General features: G+C 37.5%; 1 protein-coding gene across 3 annotated transcripts in view; it reads right to left on the reverse strand.

The window, feature by feature from the left end:
* Positions 1 to 20,565, reverse strand: part of kcnh5a (potassium voltage-gated channel, subfamily H (eag-related), member 5a) — a 130,951-nt gene that overhangs the window by 15,998 nt on the left and 94,388 nt on the right. For all 3 annotated transcript variants that reach the window (XM_055185537.2, XM_055185535.2, XM_055185538.2), the window contains 2 exons: positions 18,280 to 18,532; positions 15,320 to 15,516 (listed from right to left, as the gene is read on the reverse strand). In XM_055185537.2, coding sequence (XP_055041512.2) covers positions 15,320 to 15,516; positions 18,280 to 18,532 — 450 coding nt within the window. The remainder of the gene's footprint in view (positions 1 to 15,319; positions 15,517 to 18,279; positions 18,533 to 20,565) is intronic.

The following is a 20,565-nucleotide window of genomic DNA, read 5'->3' on the forward strand; positions in this document are numbered from 1 at the left end:
TATTCTAAAACGTAGATATGATGTGCGTGGTTGTATGACTTCACATCTTTAAAAGTAAGATTAAGTTTTCATTCTATTTGACCATTTGATTCCCAGGCTGTAGATAGTCAATGTAATTGCTGACGAAGAGGCTTCAACTAAGTGCTGCAAAAGTCCTTTACTTTTTCTTTGTAATAAATTTACATTTCTAAAATTCTGTTTTTACTCTGTCATTATGGGGTACACAGCGGAAAAACGAATTGTAGTGTCAGGCAACATAACAAAATTGAAAGAGTTAAGGGGGTCTGAATACTTTCTGAATCCACTGTATTCTCAATGGATGGTGCATGACTTTGATAAATGAAGAGAATGAGATGACACTTTCATCACTAATGACAAAAATCCCATGACACATAACATGTCCTAACTGTGACTGGGTGACAGACAGCAGAAATGGAAACGGTTACAAAACCCTTCAAGTCCACAAGGAAAAATTACATTATGAAAAGAAGCCTTAATATATAAAATCAATCTCAGGTAGTCCGAAATTAATCAATGCTTCTTCCTAACAAGCCTAGAGATACTTTATTTATTCAAACATAAGATAATGCTAAAAACAAGTTAGAAACCTTTTAGAAAACATGACAACTAACATAAAATTGTGACAGTTAAGGCTATGAAAAATACCAATTGTTGTGAATGTTCAAGAATTTATCATGTAAAATCTAACCAAAAAGTTGGCCATTGTAGCCTCAAATGTCTTAAATGAATCCTAAAAAACTGGAAATTTCAGATCAAGGCCTATTGAATTTGTATATTTGCAACATGAGCCAGGTTACTGTCATGAAAATCTTGAAGCCTTTCCTCCTCTACAGTATAAACAACCCTTTGTGCAAGCAGGTTATTACAACCTACAGCTAAAATTGTAAAGTTAAAGGACAAGTTTGGTATTTTACACTTAAAGCCCTGTTTTCAGATTGTTTATGATGAAATAGAACGGTTTTGACTGAAATTTGGACATTTGATGCTGGCCCGAGAATTTGCGGGTGTTTGTTGTATCAGCCCACACCTCTACAATGTATGTATAGGTGCACTGGAACAATCCTTCCTAAAATGCATTAAACTTTCGTTTACAAAGACGTGAAACTCACCGAGTGGTCAGGGGTGTACACTGATATGCTCACACAAAAATCGCTGCAAAAGATGCTTTCCAACAGGTGTTTTAGCATTCGTTGTAAACTTGTGGACTTATTTTTCCAAACACCTCACACTTGATATTCTTCCGTTGAGAGCTTGAATAAGAGACACTCCAGCCCAGTTGGTGGCGATAATCTACCTTTGCAAGAATACAAACAACGTTCCCGGGGCGGAGTAATACCGTACCTCACAGCACATCTAATACAAGTCAATGGAGTAAATAAAACCTGATAAAACCTGTTGGAAAGCATTTTTTCCAGCGATTTTTGTGTGAGCATATCAGTGAACACCCCCGACCACTCGGCGAGCTTCACGTCCCTGCAAATGAAAGTTTAATGCATTTTAGGAAGGACTGTTCCCGTGCACCCATAAACCCATTACAGAGGTGGGAGGTGATACAAGAAACACCCGCAAATTCTCGGACCAGCATCATATGTCAGTCAAAACCGCCCTATTTCATCATAAACAATCTGAAAACAGGGCTTTAAGTGTAAAATAACGAACTTGTCCTTTAAGTGACAAAGTCATTTTGCATTTGACGTCATGAAATGATCCTGACTGTCGCTACCAATCAAAACATGGGTTCCATTGTTCCAATATTCAGTTGGCAAAGTTGACTTTTACATTTGTTCAAATCTTGACATGGTCTCCTTTAGTTCAGTTCATATTTAAATGTAAAGTGGTATTACATAATCAATCAGCTTGAGAGACACTGTACTATACATAGACATGAAGGATGGAATTAAAAAGTCAAGATAATATGCCTTGCAGACTTTTATATGAACTTTTTCTTCAAAGAAAACTATTCTGTGGTGCATTCAGAAATATAAAAGTATCAGTAACTGTTGACACTTTGTTTCTCTTAAAATAGATAGACAGATTCCCCTTTGCTTTCTGCTTTGTATTATGACATGAATTGAAAAGGTTACATGGTGTATTATTCTCAGGTGCAGAGATCGTGTTTTGTATATTACATGATAATCAACTCCTGGGGCTTTTTTCTGTGCCTGGTTTGAAATTATTTAAATAACATACATTATCCCTGCAGATGTGTCGCAGTAGAATCTGTTGAAAGTCTTCATTTCTCAGTTTGAGTCTCTATTTACTCTACAGCTGCCATTGATTTCATTTAATCAAAATAGGTTTTAAAAGGCATATCCATTTAGACAGCCAAAGATAAACAAGAATTGTGGATATCTAATAAGATAATATACCTTATAGTAATAAGTCACCAGTGTATTTTTCACTTACTGTATTATAAATACAGTTCCACTCATTTGACTCACTCTGTGCATATTGAGAGATTTTTTAGGTGCTCTTGACAATTACAGGAAAGTGTGTTAGGAGAGTTAACACTTCAGCTTCAAGCTTCTAATTTTTAATTGCATATTAAGTCGAAAATGATACATTTTTGCAGGTTGCAAAGTCTCACAGGGAACACAAAAACTGATCAAATGTATACAATATAATGGCTTTGGATAACAGTGTCTGTCAAATGCATAAATTTAAATAAAAATGGAAAGAAAGAGGCAAATAAACTGTCTTTTTAATTACTCTCACTGCTTGAAGAAACACACGTGCCAGTGAGTTTTGAAAGGTTCAAATGATTTTCTGCACTGCAGAATTGAGGTAAAGGGCAAAAAGCATGGAGGGAATTGAAACAAAAGTGCACTAAGTTGTCCAACACAGCAAAATCCAAGATTAATGGGATCTGGCAGGCATTTATCATGCCTTCGCCCCCACCTATCCAACTATCCTTTGCTTTGCTACTTTAAGAACAGTGGGATGCTAAGAAGCTGCCAAGAGATCTCCACTCCCCCATCCCAATGCTGAGGCATCACCCGCTCGGGAACGCCCCACTCAGCATTTTCCAATTACAGTCATCCAATCAGCAGATTATTACCTACTACTACAAAGTAAAGACAGTGATGGAACCACATCCATTTCTTTGCATTTTAACATGCATCTTTTCACTAACCTATAATGCTAGAGTACCTGTCAAGAATATATTGACTACATAGAAAAATGCCATTTTGCAAGTCATAAAATTAAAGACACGGTTTGGGGATCAATGCCTATCTTGGCCTTTGGTCTATGAGCCAAAAAGCAAGAGTTAATCAATGTATGTCCTATACTTACAGACCTGACTGCCAACAGTAACTGCAAACGGATGACTTCGGTAGGAGCGCAAATGTAATGAAAACAGAGTAAGTCAAAAGACTAGGCTCCTTAAAACAATAAGCCCACACACATTTCACTTTCCAAACTTTTGCATTTGCTTTCCAAACTCGTCAACAAAACCAAACCATAATGGTCTGTGCAGCACAAGGTCTGCCATCTTCATTGTCAAGTTGGCCTTTCTGATCTATTTTCTGTCTAGTTCACACAAACTTTTAAAATATTTCACACCACAGTTGCTCTGCCCTCTGGCCAAAAGATTACTGCTCCAATTCATTATTTACCAAGGAAAATGGAGAAAATGTATCTTGCTTTCTTTTGGGATACCACAGACCACTAGTCTACTATGTTGGCAGTGCTCTGACTATTATGGTGACTGAATTATTAGTGGGGAACCTCAACCCTGTACATTTTTAACATTGTGTGATGCCAACTAAAGCGTAACAAAACATGCTTTCATTTATCTTTCTGGGATTGTTAATGAAATATTAGGATGGTTTTGTACTATTTGGGAAGTTTAGAGATCCAGTCTTGTAAGACAAACATCCTACAGTAGGTTACAAAACAGTGTTGTTTTCGTCAACGATGACGATAACGAAATTATTTTGTTGAGGCACCTTTTTTATGACGATAACACGACGATGACTAGCTAAAAATGGCTCTGAGGTGACGAAAACATGACGAGACGCTTTCGAGTTTTCGTTTATAAGACGAGACGGAGCGAAAATGATTATAAGTCTGACGTTCACAATGCATTTCATTTCTGCCTATTTTGCGTGAAATCTGTCTGTTTTTAGCTAAAAAGTATCAGCAATGCTGCCGCTTCCTATCCTTGTTTTGGGAATGCCCATCACCTGGCTGCCGCCGTGCCGCGCACCAGATTTCACACAACAACACAAACTGTGGCGAGTTCGAAGGACCGTGGTGGCTATGCCAATTAACGGAAACGACGAGATGATTTATGGACATACTTTCAGTATAATCCATCAGAAAGAAAAACGGAATGCATATTGGGAGATGACGGTAAATGTGGCCACAAACTAGGTGGGAAGAATACCACCAACTTCAAGCGGCACCTGAAGGCTCATCACGCTGATATTTTTTAAAGGTAAACAAGTCACACTGTTTACACATCATATACATTCAATTTTACTCAACAATCGGCTTGTAACACATTTCATGGTAAGCTTAAAGGAATAGTCTACTCATTTTCAATATTAAAATATGTTATTACCTTAACTAAGAACTGTTGATACATCCCTCTATCATCTGTGTGCGTGCACGTAAGCGCTGGAGCGCGCTGCGACGCTTCGATAGCATTTAGCTTAGCCCCATTCATTCAATTGTACCATTTAGAGATAAAGTTAGAAGTGACCAAACACATCGGCGTTTTTCCTGTTTGGGACGAGTGGTTGTACGAGCGGGTTTGGTGGTACAAAATAAAACGTAGCGCTTTTCTAAGCGGATTTAAAAGAGGAACTATATTTTATGGCGTAATAGCACTTTTGGGAGTACTTCGACTCGGCGCAGTAACACCCTCCCTCTCCCATTATGAGAGTGAGAAGGTGAGCGTACTTTTCAGGCGAGTCGAAGTACGCCCAAAAGTGCTATTACGCCATTAAATATAGTTCCTCTTTTAAATCTGCTTAGAAAAGCGCTACGTTTTATTTTGTACCACCAAACTTGCTCGTATAACTACTCATCTTGAGTAGACTATTCCTTTAAGGTTTTACATGTATCTACTTGTCAAACCTAAGCCCATTTCCAATACTTTTTAACCTAAATTAATTTGTTAAAGACTACTTTTTTACTAAAATTGATTTAAACTTGACTAAAACCTTTTTGTGTTTTCATCGACTAAAACTTGATTAAAACCTTTTTGTGTTTTCGTCAACTAAAACTTGACTAAAACTATCAAGTTTATAAGTGACTAAAATGTGACTAAAACTAAAAAGCATTTTCGTCCAAAAGACTAAGACTAAAACTAAAAGGCTGCCAAAAACAACACTGTACTAAAGACCTAAATATGTAATAATGATTGGGGAAACATTCATGCATTTAAGCATTAACACTGTGTTGGTGCGTATAGTTGTTCTTCAAAGATGAACTACACTCCTGCACAGCTTTTGTAAAAAGATATCATGCTTTCAAAATAATAAAGCTACACAGCAGGTAAAATAAGTATTCAACACGTCACAATTATTCTAATTTCAACATATTTCTAAGGGTGCTATTGACCAGATGTTGGTAACAACCCATGCAATCCACTCATTCAAAAAATCAAACCATACATGTCCATAAATTAAGTTGTATGTGTAATAATGTAAAAGTACACATGGAAAGTATTGCACACACTTCCTAAAATGTATTAAATGTACAAATGTCTTAGTTGGTAATGAGCAGTGTTGGGGAAAGTTACTTTTAAAAGTAATGCATTACAATATTAAGTTACTCCCAAAAAAAGTAACTAATTGCATTACTTAGTTACTTTTCATGGAAAGTAATGCTTACGTTACTTTTAGTTACTTTTGCGTTACTTTTTCTTGGTTAAAGCTTGATCTCTTTCAGGCCTTGCAGGTGTTTTTATGACTGAAAAGTTCTGCATTCAGAAATTGCATATTTCATCACAAAAATGTTTAGCTCTGGCCTGCCATCTCAGTTTCTGACTCAAACTGTTTCCACACAGGCACAGAGAGTGCATACGTTAAGTTTAATTCAGTACATATTTTTAATCAAATTAATTAAACAAAAAAAGTAACTTGAGTTACTTTTTTGAAAAAGTAACTCAAATATTAATGTGTACATTTAAAAAGTAATGCGTTACTTTACTCGTTACTTCAGAAAAGTAATATTATTACGTAACTCAAGTTACTTGTAATGCGTTACCCCCAACACTGGTAATGAGATGCCTCCTATATGGAGAAACTAGTTGCATGCATTGCTCAGGTCTGATTTTTAAGCCATTCGTTCACACAAGCAGTCTTCAAATCTTGACCTCTTTTATGAACTCTGATCCATAGATTTTCAATTGGATCAAGTCAGGTGACTGGCTGGGCCATTCTAGCAGCTTTATTTGCTTTCTTTGAAACCAAATGAGAGTTTCCCTGGCTGTGTGTTTGGGTTAGGGTTTGCCCATCATGCGATGTTTCTTGTGTGACACCTTGGTAATGAGACATTATTTTATAGGCCATCAGTTGGACTGAAGCAGCTGTTATTATTTGCACTGACAAGGGAAAGATTGCTTTTTTATTACTGTCTGTCTTGACTTTCCATGCCTTTTTGCACCTCCGTTTCTTCAGGAGTCCAATATTTTTGGCTGTGTCATTTTACATGATTACACATAACTTAATTTATGGACACCTACACTCACCTAAAGGATTATTAGGAACACCATACTAATACTATGTTTGACCCTCTTTCGCCTTCAGAATTGCCTTAATTCTGCGTGGCATAGATTCAACAAGGTGCATTCTTTAGAAATGTTGGCCCATATTGATAGGATAGCATCTTGCAGTTGATGGAGATTTGTGGGATTCACATCCAGGGCACAAAGATCATGTCCACCACATCCCAAAGATGCTCTATTGGGTTAAGATCTGGTGACTGTGGGGGCCATTTTAGTACAGTGAACTCATTGTTCATGTTCAAGAAACCAATTTGAAATGATTCGAGCTTTGTGACATGGTGCATTATCCAGCTAGAAGTAGCCATCAGAGGATGGATACATGGTGGTCATAAAGCGATGGACATGGTCAGAAACAATGCTCATGTAGGTCGTGGCATTTAAACAATGCTCAATTGGCACTAAGGGGCCTAAAGTGTGCCAAGAAAACATCCCCCACACCATTACACCACCAGCCTGCACAGTGGTAACAAGGCATGATGGATCCATGTTCTCATTCTGTTTACGCCAAATTCTGACTCTACCATCTGAAATCGAGACTCATCAAACCAGGCAATACTTTTCCATCCTTCAACTGTCCAATTTTGGTGAGCTCATGCAAATTGCTATTTGTAGTGGAGATGAGTGGTACTCGGTGGGGTCTTCTGCTGTTGTAGCCCATCTGCCTAAAGGTTGTGCGTGTTGTGGCTTCACAAATGCTTTGCTGCATACCTTGGTTGTAACGAGTGGTTATTTCAGTCAAAGATGCTCTTCTATCAGCTTGAATCAGTCGGTCGATTCTACTCTGACCACTAGCATCAATTGCATTAATGAGAAATTGAACAGGTGTTCCTAATAATCGTTTAGGTGAGTTTATCTCTATGGTTTGATTTTGCATTTGTGGATTGCATGGGTTGTTACCAACATCTGGTGAAATCATGTCGATAGCACCTTTAGAAATATATTTAGTAAAAAATGGTGACGTGTTCAGTACTTATTTTACCCGCAGTATAAATCACTTTGCTTACAAAACTGCCTTACTCTTCAATTTTTCAGGAAGGTTTTACAGGGGAACAGATGCACATAGTGGTGCAGGCCAATAAAACAAACAAAGAAACGAGCTGTTCTATTAAGCATGGCTTATTATCCGTGTGGATACCCTGTGTGCTTATGATTTCTCGATGAATCTTTCTCTTGTTGCTGAGAGAGCATCTCTCTGCCTGTGCTCACTGCTGGTAATGGAGGGGGTGATAAAGTTGCTTCGCCCACCTTATTGGCAGGGGTTTGTAGCCTTCTGAAGGCCTTGTAAATCTTGTTAGAATGAAAGCATGGCAGGTGTGGAGGATTCTGCTTCCTTTTTGCATTTGCCGCTGAGATGAATCAGCTCAGGCAAAAAAAGAGACTGATCTGACACTAATCAGCAGTCAAAGACAAACAGTTGTGAGCCCAGCGTGCGTGTGATGGTGAAGTATTCGTTTAAGATTGGATTGAATTCTCTGCTGATCTAGCAAAGGGGAATAAGGATTGAGAATTGAGCACATGGCTCCAGCACATGTGGATAGACACACCAATACCAAACAAGAGAATTTATTTTTAACTACATGGCAAACAAAGCCATCGTTCACTTACTATTTTCATTTAATGCGATCTATTCTGACCACCGGAATTCACAAAAACAAAGGGGTTACGTAGAATAACACAAAATTCAGAAGAGCTCCTCACAAGACAAGATTAAGTTCTTTAAAAGGAATGAAATTCTCTCATAATTCAGATATACTCACATCTTGTGTTATGTTTTTGACTACAGTCTAACAATGGCTGGGTTATATCTGACCCATAATGGATAAATATTGAACAGAACACATACTGGGTTAAAATGACCCAATGTTGGGTTGTTCTTATGCAACCATAGGGTATAATAACACAACAGTTGGGTTAAAACAACCCAGCATTGGGTCAATTTTAACCCAGTGGTGTGTTCTGTCCAATATTTATCCATTATGAGTCAAAAATACCCAGTCATACACAAGAACCAATGAGATTCAATGTTATCAACATGCAGCCATATCTGAATTGACCATGCTGATCAATTACTAAATTATTTGATTATTACAACCTATCACTTCACTTTATAAGGCATATATTAACCCACTGGAGTCATTTGAATTACTTTAATGCAGTGGCGAGGCTACATAACGATTGGCACTGGCCCACTTAGATTGACGGCTGGTCCACCCAGTCAGAGGAGACATAAAGATTATCATTTGTATTGGTACCTTAACCTTGCAAATTTTAACACGCAAGCAATTTTAAACTATTTGAGTGCAAGAAGATGCTAAATTGAGCTGTTTTTGCACATAGACGCAAACGTATACTCAAATGGACAAACACTTATAAGCAAGCGCATGGAGACGTGCATTTCAATAAGCACGCAACTACAGCATCTCTCTGCGCTTAACAGGACAAATAAACACAACATTTTCATGAACTACCACAATTATTGTCATAAAAACAGTAAGTAAAGTAAAGTAAAGTAAAGTAAACGCAAACTTTTTAGAAAAAAATCAGATGTGTGTCTCTGCTTATACAGTCTTAAAGTGACAGTACCCTTAAATGATCTGTGTAATTATGTAAATCAAACAACAGAAGACAAAAGAACAATCACTTCAGTAGCTTTAAAAAGATTCATTATATTTCATTTATCGATTTAGACCTTATTTTTTTGTAACTTTGTACTTTTCTATTTTATTATGCTTATAATTTCTTGATTTGCTCTTATTTGATTGTCCCCACCCCATTTTTTTTTTTTTGCTGATCCAAAAATGATTAGATCCATGACTCACAAAATGTAATGTAAACAGTGTACCTACTACTATTGTAAAATTATGTTATTTAGGGATTGAGGTTCACCCAATTTCACCAGGATCCCTCCGTTTTTTACTGCTTTAATTGTGGATATATGTGACCCTTGACCACAAAACCAGCCATTGTAGCAAGGGTATATATATAGCAATAGCCAGCAATACATTGTATGGGTCAAAATGATAAATTTTTAATGCCAAAAATAGGGGTGCACCGATGTATCCGCCAATGATGCTTGCTATGCTTCTCAATGAATTACGGTGAAATGCTGCTACATTCAAAAGCCAGAGGGCGCTCTCATGCAGAAACTTAATATGCGCTGTATGAAGACACAGCTATGACATGCAGCTCCAGGAAATGGCTTAAGGATATATTTATATATTTTTATTTATATCTAGCTATAGAAACTTTTACAGCAAGTGTCAGGACTACTATACACTCGTTAAAATAAAAGTGCTTCAAAAAGTCTTCACGCAGTGATGCCATAGAAAATACATTTTGGGGGACGAACTAGAAATGAACACATAACCTTTGTGTTGCGAGCACCATACAGTTTTCTTCCAGTTAAACAATGCCAAGACTGATTTATACTTTATACAAATTCTGTCAATACAATAAGCTTCTTAGAAAAAAACAGCCTTTGAATTTGGTCATCAAGGTGTGTCATAAAGTGTGTAGGGTGTAGAATGTCATGGTGAAGATGAGATAGCAATAGGTGTTTATAATATTAGTAAGTGGCCACACTAATTTAGTATGCATGAGAAACGTGTGTATTGCAGCCTGCTGATTTGACTCATGCTTTATTCAGAATGTGCTCTGTGGGACGTAGTTTCTCTTCAGTAAAGCCGGCTCATCAACACTGTTACCCAGTTGACTGTGCACAGCAGGGCAATTGGGGCGGCCTCTGTCATTCTACTGCCAAAGAAACTAACACTCTGCCCTTAAAACACCTCACACTATTTTCACCATTGTGGCCTGTAAAAGCGGATTCCCGGCAGCAACCTTTGCGATGTCTCTGCTCAAAGTTACCATATTCAATGAACAGTAAAAAACATTACATCAGGAGAAAAGTATATATGAAGAGTTTGGTTCCAAAACGCAATAAACGCCATTTTTGAAAAAAAAACGAGTTACTGCCAAAATCAGTATTATATCAGGTCAGTAGTTAAAAGTAAATTCTTAATTTTACGCAAAATCCAATATCCGCTGTGTTATTCTTTTCTCCCTTTTTTCCCAAAATGCGATAAACGCCACTCCTCCTTTTTTACAGAATGCAATAAATCCATTCCAGAAATTACAGCGCACCATTCAAGCAATGTAAACAAACAATGGCGGCGCCATAGAGTACACAGAGTCCCAGTTTTCCTCATCTACAACCCGAATTCTGGAAAAGTTGGGACGTTTTTTAAATTTGAATAAAATGAAAACTAAAAGGAATTTCAAATCACATGAGCCAATATTTTGTTCACAATGGAACATAGATAACATGGCAAATGTTTAAACTGAGAATTGTGCACTTTTATCCACTTAATTAGCTCATTTAAAATGTGGTGCCTGCTACAGGTCTCAAAAAAGTTGGCACGGGGGTAACAAATGGCTAAAAAAGCAAGCCATTTTGAAAAGATTCAGCTGGGAAAACATCAAGTTAATTGATATTAAGTCTGTAACATGATTAGCTAAAAAAGATATGTCTTAGAGAATCAGAGTCTCTCAGAAGTAAAGATGGGCAGAGGCTTTCCAAACTGTGAAAGACTGCGTAAAAAGATTGTGGAATACTTTAAAAACAATGTTCCTGAACGTCAAATTGCAAAGGCTTTGCAAATCTCATCATCTACAGTGCATAACATCATCAAAAGATTCAGAGAAACTGGAGAAATCTCTGTGCGTAAGGGACAAGGCCAGAGACCTTTATTGGATGCCCGTGGTTTTCGGGCCCTTAAACGACACTGCATCACTCATCGGCATGATTGTATCAATGACATTACTAAATGGGCCCAGGAATACTTCCAGAAACCACTGTCGATAAACACAATCCACCGTGCCATCAGCCGATGCCAACTAAAGCTCTATCATGCAAAAAGGAAGCCTTATGTGAACATGGTCCAGAAGCGCCGTCGTGTCCTGTGGGCCAAGGCTCATTTAAAATGGACTATTTCAAAGTGAAATAGTGTTCTCTGGTCAGACGAGTCCAAATTTGACTTTCTTGTTGGAAATCACGGACGCCGTGTCCTCCGGGCTAAAGAGGAGGGAGACCTTCCAGCTTGTTATCAGCGTTCAGTTCAAAAGCCAGCATCTCTGATGGTATGGGGGTGCATAAGTGCATACAGTATGGGCAGCTTGCATGTTTTGGAAGGTTGTGTGAATGCTGAAAGGTATATAAAGGTTGTAGAGCAACATATGCTGCCCTCCAAACGACGTCTATTTTAGGGAAGGCCTTGTATATTTCAGCAGGACAATGTAAAACCACATACTGCAGCTATTACAACAGCATGGCTTCGTCGTAGAAGAGTCCAGGTGCTGAACTGGCCTGCCTGCTTTCACCTATAGAGAACATTTGGCGCATCATTAAACGAAAAATACGTCAAAGACGACCACAAACTCTTCAGCAGCTGGAAATCTATATAAGGCAAGAATGGGACCAAATTCCAACACCAAAAATCCAGCAACTCATAGCCTCAATGCCCAGACGTCTTCAAACTGTTTTGAAAAGAAAAGGAGAGGCTACACCATGGTAAACATGCCCTTGTCCCAACTATTTTGAGACCTGTAGCAGAAATCAAATTTGAAATTAGCTCATTTTGTGCATACAATTGTAAAATTTCTCAGTTTAAACATTTGCTTTGTTTTCTATGTTCTATTGTGAATAAAATATTGGCTCATGTGATTTGAAAGTCTTTTAGTTATCATTTTATTAAAGTTTAAAAACGTCCCAACTTTTCTGGAATTCGGGTTGTACTTTGTACTTCGTGATCAACAAACAAAACAAAATTATACTTTAAGTGCATTGATAAACCTGTGATGGTTTTCTGTGACGGGAAAGAAACGTAAGCCATCAATATCTAATAATTTACGCGAAGCACTCGGGAGACGGGTGCTTGTTCTCCCGACAGCCTCAAGCTTCTCATGCTAACACATTGACCCCAGAGGATCTTATGAAAAACTTTACATTATTTTACTCAAAGTCAACGAAAATCGAGCAGGACCAAAACATTTTACAGCTGATCACTGTGAAAAATGCTAAGCGACGACGTCAAGTATAACCGCAGCAATGACAGTGTTCTTAATATAAAAAAGTAAGTGCTTTGATGAATGCCATTAATGTTTATTTTTTTAATCAGTGTGTACAACTGTTCGACTAAATGAATATAAATGGCAAAGATGAATGCACATTTGATTGAATAGATTTCTAGCATTTTGAAAAAAAAAACTGTCATGGATTTATTGCATTTTGTGGAAAAAAGAATTTGTTTTTATAATAAATCTTTGAAAATCAAGTTATGAATTAGAATTTTTTATGTTTTTATAACCTAAAGATGATATGTGAAAGTTTGTAACAGAAAATAGTGGTTTTCATCTTGTCACTTTCTTGGTATAGAAAACGTTTTTAATGAAATTTGTCAAAATGGATCTATTGCGTTTTGGAACCAAACTCTTCATATACTAATAAAGCATGTGGTTCATACATTTACTAAATACAAAATGTATGAACATCACCAAGTCAAAGTTAAAGCAGTTTGAGAGTGAGACCCTTAGTTGCCTAAGACCTTAAAAAACAAAAAAACTTTATATTAACTAAGTTATGTCTGATAATATGCTTTGGCCACAGGTTATAAATTAATATTGTAGTTGAATGATTCCTGTCAGTCTACATACATTTTAATTAATTCAAACTCCCTGCTGCTGAAATGAATGAAAGATCTCCAGCTCGTGTGATGTAACAACAATTTAAACAACAAATTTTCACTATGTTGTTATCTAAATATAGTTCAGAAGTGACAACACAGCAAATCTGTATATTTAAATATAGTTTTACACTATGCATGCTAATTACGTAACTCTCAATGGTGTGCAGCTGAGATCTCTTACAGTAATTGTGTTGTAAGTGCTGCAGGTTTGTCTTTAGCCAGGAGACCCAGTGCTCTACATGGGCAGTCTGTCAGAATGAATAACTGATGCATTTAAGGAATATGAAACCAGGACTGAAAGCCACAGCAGAGCTGCGAATCCGTACACAGCAGGGCTGAAGAAGACCACTTTCAGGTGAGGTCAAAGTGCCAAAAGATGAGTTTAAATCTTGGAGATAAACAATCTGAGCTATACAGTAGAGAAAGAGATACACAGAACATGTAGGCAATGGTGGGCATTGCCTAATGGTGCGTTCACACCAGACGCGGAAAAGGCTGGAAGCGTGAGTGATTTACATGTTAAGGCAAAGCAAAGACGCGAATATTCATCCTGCAGTGCGGTAAGCACGGATGACACGTTTCGCGCGAATTGAGCGTTGCCGCGTGATCGGCGCGATATGAAAAATCTCAACTTTGGCAGATTTTTGCACTGTGTTAACCAATCAGGAGCTTGCTCTCGTAGTGACGTGATTGCAGGAAGTGAGCGGAGTCAGAAAAACAAAACAACAATGGCGGACAATCATCACCGCTACACAAGACTCATTCCTACATTCGTATTAAAAGGATCTTGTTTGGAAGAAAGTGAGTGAGGAGGTCGAACAATCTGGTAAGTTTACTCAATTTGAGCTATATAAGCCCCTCCCATGATGCGAATTTACACATGAATGTCTCGAATGACTAGAATTTCACGCGCGTGAAGCGAATAAACTCAAAATGTTCAAGCGTCCAACTACCCGCAAATAGCGCGTTTTTGCCGACTCTTTTGCGTCTGGTGTGAACGCACAGTAAGCATACAGTGGGGTCCAAGTATGAGACTACAGTGAAAATCGGGTAAGTTTACTCAAATTGACCTATATAACCCCCCCATAACGTGAATTTACGTGTGAATAGCTCAAATGATTAGAATTTCTCATGCAAATGAAGCGAGTAAACTCAAAATGTTCAAGTGTCCAAATACTCGCGAATAGCGGGTTTTGCTGCCTCTTCCGCATCTGGTGTGAATGCACAGTAACCGTACAGTGGGGTCCAAGTATGAGACTACAATGAAAATCTGGTAAGTTTATTCAATTTGACCTATATAAGCCCCTCCCATGAGGCATATTTACGCGTGAATGTCTCGAATGACTAGAATTTCACACGCGAATGTGAAAGCCAATAAACTCAAAATGTTCAAGCGTCCAACTACACGTGAATAGCGCATTTTTCCACCTCTTCCACATCCACAGTAAGCGTACAGTGTAAGTATGAGACTACAATGAAAATGAATTTTACGAGTTCTAATTAGTATGAATTTATATGAAGTTAATTGTGCAAAATGTACGATTATCATAAAAAAACAATAATAAAACCGCGACCCTAACCCCAGCGTCACAGGGCAAAGGCAAATCGTAAAAAATGTACGAATGTGGTCAGACAAATTAATACGAATTAGCCACCTAATAAAATACATATGAATTGCCATGAGGAAAATCTGATATAACATATATCATTTTAGAATTTGAAATAAAGTAAAATCCTTTAGTAAAAAACATTTAGACACCATTATATATCACAAACACTACACTGGAAAAGCAACAATGTTTGTTATGGTGCTTACTCGCTTGCGGAGGTTGCAGGTAAGAAAGAGGTTGCGGGAGAAAGAGTTGGCGAAGGCCGTGTAAAACTCCAGCACTTTGAGTAAAGCTTCCCTTCTGATTACATGCAGATCGCAGTACGTCAGTGCCCTCACATTAGCGCACGCATGTGCCAATGTGGTTTCCTTCCAAAACACGTCGCCAAACACATCACCCTTACCTGAAACATACAAGAGGGGATACAAAAAGAAACAGCATTTGGAATAAACATTGATTGTCCTGGATACGGGCCTATACACTGCACATGGCATTCAGGTTTATTCAGGTATTTCAATGAGGTTCAGTTTCGGACTTTGATCATTTATGGACCTCATGTTCATAAAAAAGGGCAGTTTGACTATAAATATTAAAAATATATAATTATATAAGAATCTTTAGCTGAACCAACCACACCTGTTAACCCCTGTCCCAGTGTTCCTGTAACTCAATTGGTAGAGCATTGTATTAGAGGTCATGGGTTTGATCCCCAAATAGGTACTGATAAAATGTACAGTATGATTTGAATGCACGGTAAATCACTTTGGATAATAAAGCGTAAATGTAAATCAAAAAAGGACACACTGCTATGTTTTTCACAGGTATCTTCACAATGACTGTGCACAATTGTAACTCACACAGCACTTGTGAGTGAATCTGTACAAAGTGTTCAGTGCTTTGATGAGGGACATCATTAGGAACCCAGCAGGTTCAGTGGTGGGTTCGGGTAAAAGCCTTGGGGCTAATTAGCTCACAGTGCTCACGTCTTAGTTCATTTTATAATCATTAAAGCAAAAGAGCATCTGATCTGATTCCCCATTAGAGCCAGGAGACCTTATTTTCCTGTCTCATAAGGTCTAATGTGAGGTTCTCTGAGGTCCTTGTAGCAACAGCACATCAGCAAAACTCAAGAGATGAAGAGATCAAAAGATAATGTTCAGTCTGAGACAGGACACCGCAGTGCACGTGTTAACACAAATAGCTGTCCTGTCTTTATTGTTCAGAGATTGCATTGCTTTCTAGTCCCTTAACTGCACTTGCTGAGGTAATACTGTAAATGTCCCTTGGTTGCGGAGGAATCGGAAAAATAAAACTATTACAAATTAGACCGCCGCTCAAGCCATGCCAGGAGGAAAAATGCTAAAAACATCAGTTTCCTCAAATTCCAATAAGACATTTATGAGGTTAGACCTTTACATGGCCTGTTTTAATGTTTAAATATACCCATTTTCCCACATTTGGACATTTTTGCACTGGAGACATCCATGGACATCCCTGTGAAATAAACGACCCCACAATCAATGAAAGAAAATCGGTCCCTGCAGTTTCATTACAGCAGGATAAGGAGACGGCATGGCCAGAGCAACAAATGCCGATGTAGGAAACACAATGTGGGGTTTTTTATGCCACCTCAGAGGTGACATAAAAACTGTGAAAACTGTGCTATTATGTTGTTTGTTTTTCTGCACTTACAACGCTTGAGATGTTTTAGATTTGCAGGTTGTGCCCTCAGGATGGACCTGCAGAGCAAAGCGCTGTGCGGGACTGTTTTCCTAATCCCACTATCGTAGAATTTCTACCCATTACTGCACGCTCCCGCAACGTGTACATCTCACTCCGGAGAACATCAAATGTTTATAATTATGATGTATAGATGATGAAAAATAGGTTGTTGAATAAAAAAGAGCATGTAAAGTATGACTTTATCAGGTGTGTCAGCGGGGGGACTTAAAGCTATACACTGTCATCGACAGGCTTGACAGATTAATTTTAAACCTCTGGCTCTGTGAATTTGGACTTTCTTAAGCCAATGTAGTATTTTTTGTAGTGAACGTGAACAATTACTATTTGCAGTGAGGAAAAATTTTATATTGTAGAGAAAAGTATTAGTTTTTTATTACTTAGGTGTTTGAAACCAAACTTAAAGGCAGGATAGGCAGGATTTATCTAAAAAACTTTTTTACAAATTTGTTTAAACTGTCTTTATATACAAATACATAATTAAAATGTAAGTATTCTGAAAAAGAGAGTATAAAACTCTAGTGTCTGTAGACCTCTCACGACTAACACAGCTTATTATTTCCATTCGGGATGAAACAAATGATTGGTTTTCACGACTATCACTCTCTCTCGCGACCATGGCACCACCCCCGTTGCTACAGGATCTGCCCACACATGCGCACACCCGATTGATTTAAACGTGCACGAGGCACTCTAGGAAGAGCAAAAGTACGGCAGAGAAAGAGCATTCAGAACTCACAGTACCTGCATATCCAGTCAGCGAAGCCAAACGAGGCAAAAAAGGAATAAACGAAGAAATCAAACGAGAGTAAATATCGCATTGCTTTTCCTCGAGTCGACGATACGGTAGCGGTATTGTCTCCGGAGTGTATTCCTCATCAGAGTCAACAATGCTTTCATCACGGAAACTCTTCCATGCAAAACACTGGCTTAATAGTGAGTACTAAAAGCCATCCTATTTGTTTATATTCATAGTGATAAAGTTATTTGTATTATTACATGTGATTGTGACATGATGTTACTACATGCACCGCGCTCCTTCCTCTCCGCTCGTCTGGTAAATGCTTCTCCCAGCAGAGCCGGTCAGCGTCGCGCGTTCATGTGTTTTGGGGCGTGGCTTTAGAAGAAACCAGGAAGGGAGGGAGTGGAGTGAATGGAAAAATGAGCTGTGTTTAAAACGTTGTGAGAAGTCTACAGACACTCGATTTTTATACTCTCTTTTTCAGAGTACTTACATTTTACTTATGTATTGGTATATAAAGACAGTTTAAACAAATTTGTAAAAAAGTTTCTTAAAGCCACTGCTCATGTAATCGACTTCTGTGTGAAAACCTTATAGTTTTATAGCTACAGAATTATTTTGATAACTTCCCTTGTGACAATAACCCCAGTCGATATTAAGAGGATAAAGAATGACCTAACTCACCTAAAATTGCAATAACCTCATCATCCTGAATGACCTCCAGCGAGCCAGACACCACAAAGCAAAGAGTGTCCACACTTTCTCCTGCGTGAAATATAAGGTCTCCTGGAGCACAGTGTGTGGTCTGAAACTCTACCGCCAAAGAGCGCAGACAGCCATCACTGGCCAGTCGGAAAGCAGGGTGCTCATTAAACACCTGCCGGTTCAGGTGTACACAGATGTCGGCACGCATGTCTTTAGGACAGATGGACAGAACCTGCAGAGTAAAGCAAAATATGCAATATTATAACAGTACGAATGTACAGTAAATACACATGTGGAAATTAGTCGTTGAGTACATTTTTACTGTATTTAAATTACATACCACATTATAAATACACTGGGTCCTGAAAACTACTAACTGATTATCCTGACATTATCCATGTTATTTCATGGCTACCTACCAAATTGAAAGTAAATTGAACTACAATATTGATTAAAATTGTCATTATGCTTAAGGAGAGATACACTGTAAAAAGTTGGATCAACTTAAAAAATGACTTCAGTTGATAACACTTAAAAATTTTAGTTTTTTAACTTAAAACATTGTTTGTTGTCTTGAAATTACATGTTGAGTGCCTCGAGAGACATCTACTGTAGCTTTATAGAATATTAGATCATTGGTCAAGGGTACAGTTTAGCAGTCTACTGTATATAAAAAAATATTTTATGACAATCAAATGTTATGTATGTGTTGTAAGTTCACAGTTATTACTTGACATATAGAAAAAGGTCAAACTTTCTCCGATGCTACTGTAGTGGCATTTAAAGAGCAACTATGGTCCGATTCATGATTCAAAATTTCCTTTGGTGTGTAAGTGTGTATTAGTACACGTTAACAATATACAAAAGGTACAAACCCCAAAGTAAAAGATGACGCAAGTTAATCTATTTTCTTGATCAGTGAGCTTTGTATAAAATCAAAGCATTTGAGGAAGGCAGGGATATCCAGCCCAGTCTCACGAAATGACGTACCTATAGTCACGTAAAAAATTTTATTCTTTTACTTATTTTGTCAGGGATTTCTATGTTTTTTTCGTGACCGTATGACAAATTTCTGATTACGTGTCATTGTCAAGTATTGGTTACTCAACTGTTTTGTCCTATTTTCTTACCATTGTTGCTTCGGAAATTCGTGACAGTATCACGAAAAATAATCAAAAATGTACGTGACTATAGGTACGTAATTTCATGAGACTGGGTTACAATACCTGGAGCTACAAAAATGTATGGTTTGTGTCATATAATGTGTTTTTAAACCATTAACCACGCAAACAAATTGTATTATTCCAAATACACAAAATAACATTGTTTTTAGCAATGAAATAGGTGCCCTTTAAAAATGTGAGTTTCTCAAAGTGCATGAATATTTCATTTGTATGTGGTCAACAGTGTGAACCTAGTTAACACTGAAGAAATACAATTTCAAATCCTGTTAATAAAGCACTCAGCTCATATCATTGGTGTTGACCATGTACTGATTCTAGCAGTCTTGGAGCTAAATACTGATCTGATGGACAGGAGTCGTGTCACATGGCATTATAACAGTTAGATAAATGAAAAAAGTTCCTCTCTTCTATTACAATCCACTGGAAACTTACATTTATCTTTTGTAAGTATACTGTATCTACGCACATATCCTGTTTAGTATCATGGAGTGCACCTAGTAAAAAAAACTAACAAAAAAAATTAATCTGATATGACAAAATCTGACAACAGTAATCATATCATATGGGATTTGTGTAGTGTGTGTGGTAAGGCAAACAAACAGTGTTTTAAATCTCCACTCCAGAAGACTTTAGAAAAAAAGACACTTCAGGAACAATGTCAAGTAATTAAAACTGAGTACTGTATGGTGTAGGATAACTGACATATACAGTATTTGATTTCTTTAATGTGGTCATGACAATGAACATGTGTGTCTAGGTATGCATACAGGAATTGTGTATTAGTGTGCATTAGGTTATTAATAACAGTGATTCATTAAGTGCCCATTAAAAATTGCACTTAATGCACTTAATACCCTCTTGTACTAATGGCTCCACTCAGGGAGTATGCATGATGCATGGATAGTATCTCTACATCAACAAAATGCAATAGAAATTATGCAAAAATGCTAATCATTTGTTTCATAATTACACTACAGCTGCATGGGAAGTTTACTGTGTAATTATTAAAATATTTCAATTAGACAATTATGTTTATTATTAATAATTTTAATTAACAGAATAAACAGTTCTTTCACCAAGT

The sequence above is a fragment of the Misgurnus anguillicaudatus genome, chromosome 18 (genome assembly GCF_027580225.2).
Source record: "Misgurnus anguillicaudatus chromosome 18, ASM2758022v2, whole genome shotgun sequence".
Classification (NCBI taxonomy): domain Eukaryota; kingdom Metazoa; phylum Chordata; class Actinopteri; order Cypriniformes; family Cobitidae; genus Misgurnus; species Misgurnus anguillicaudatus.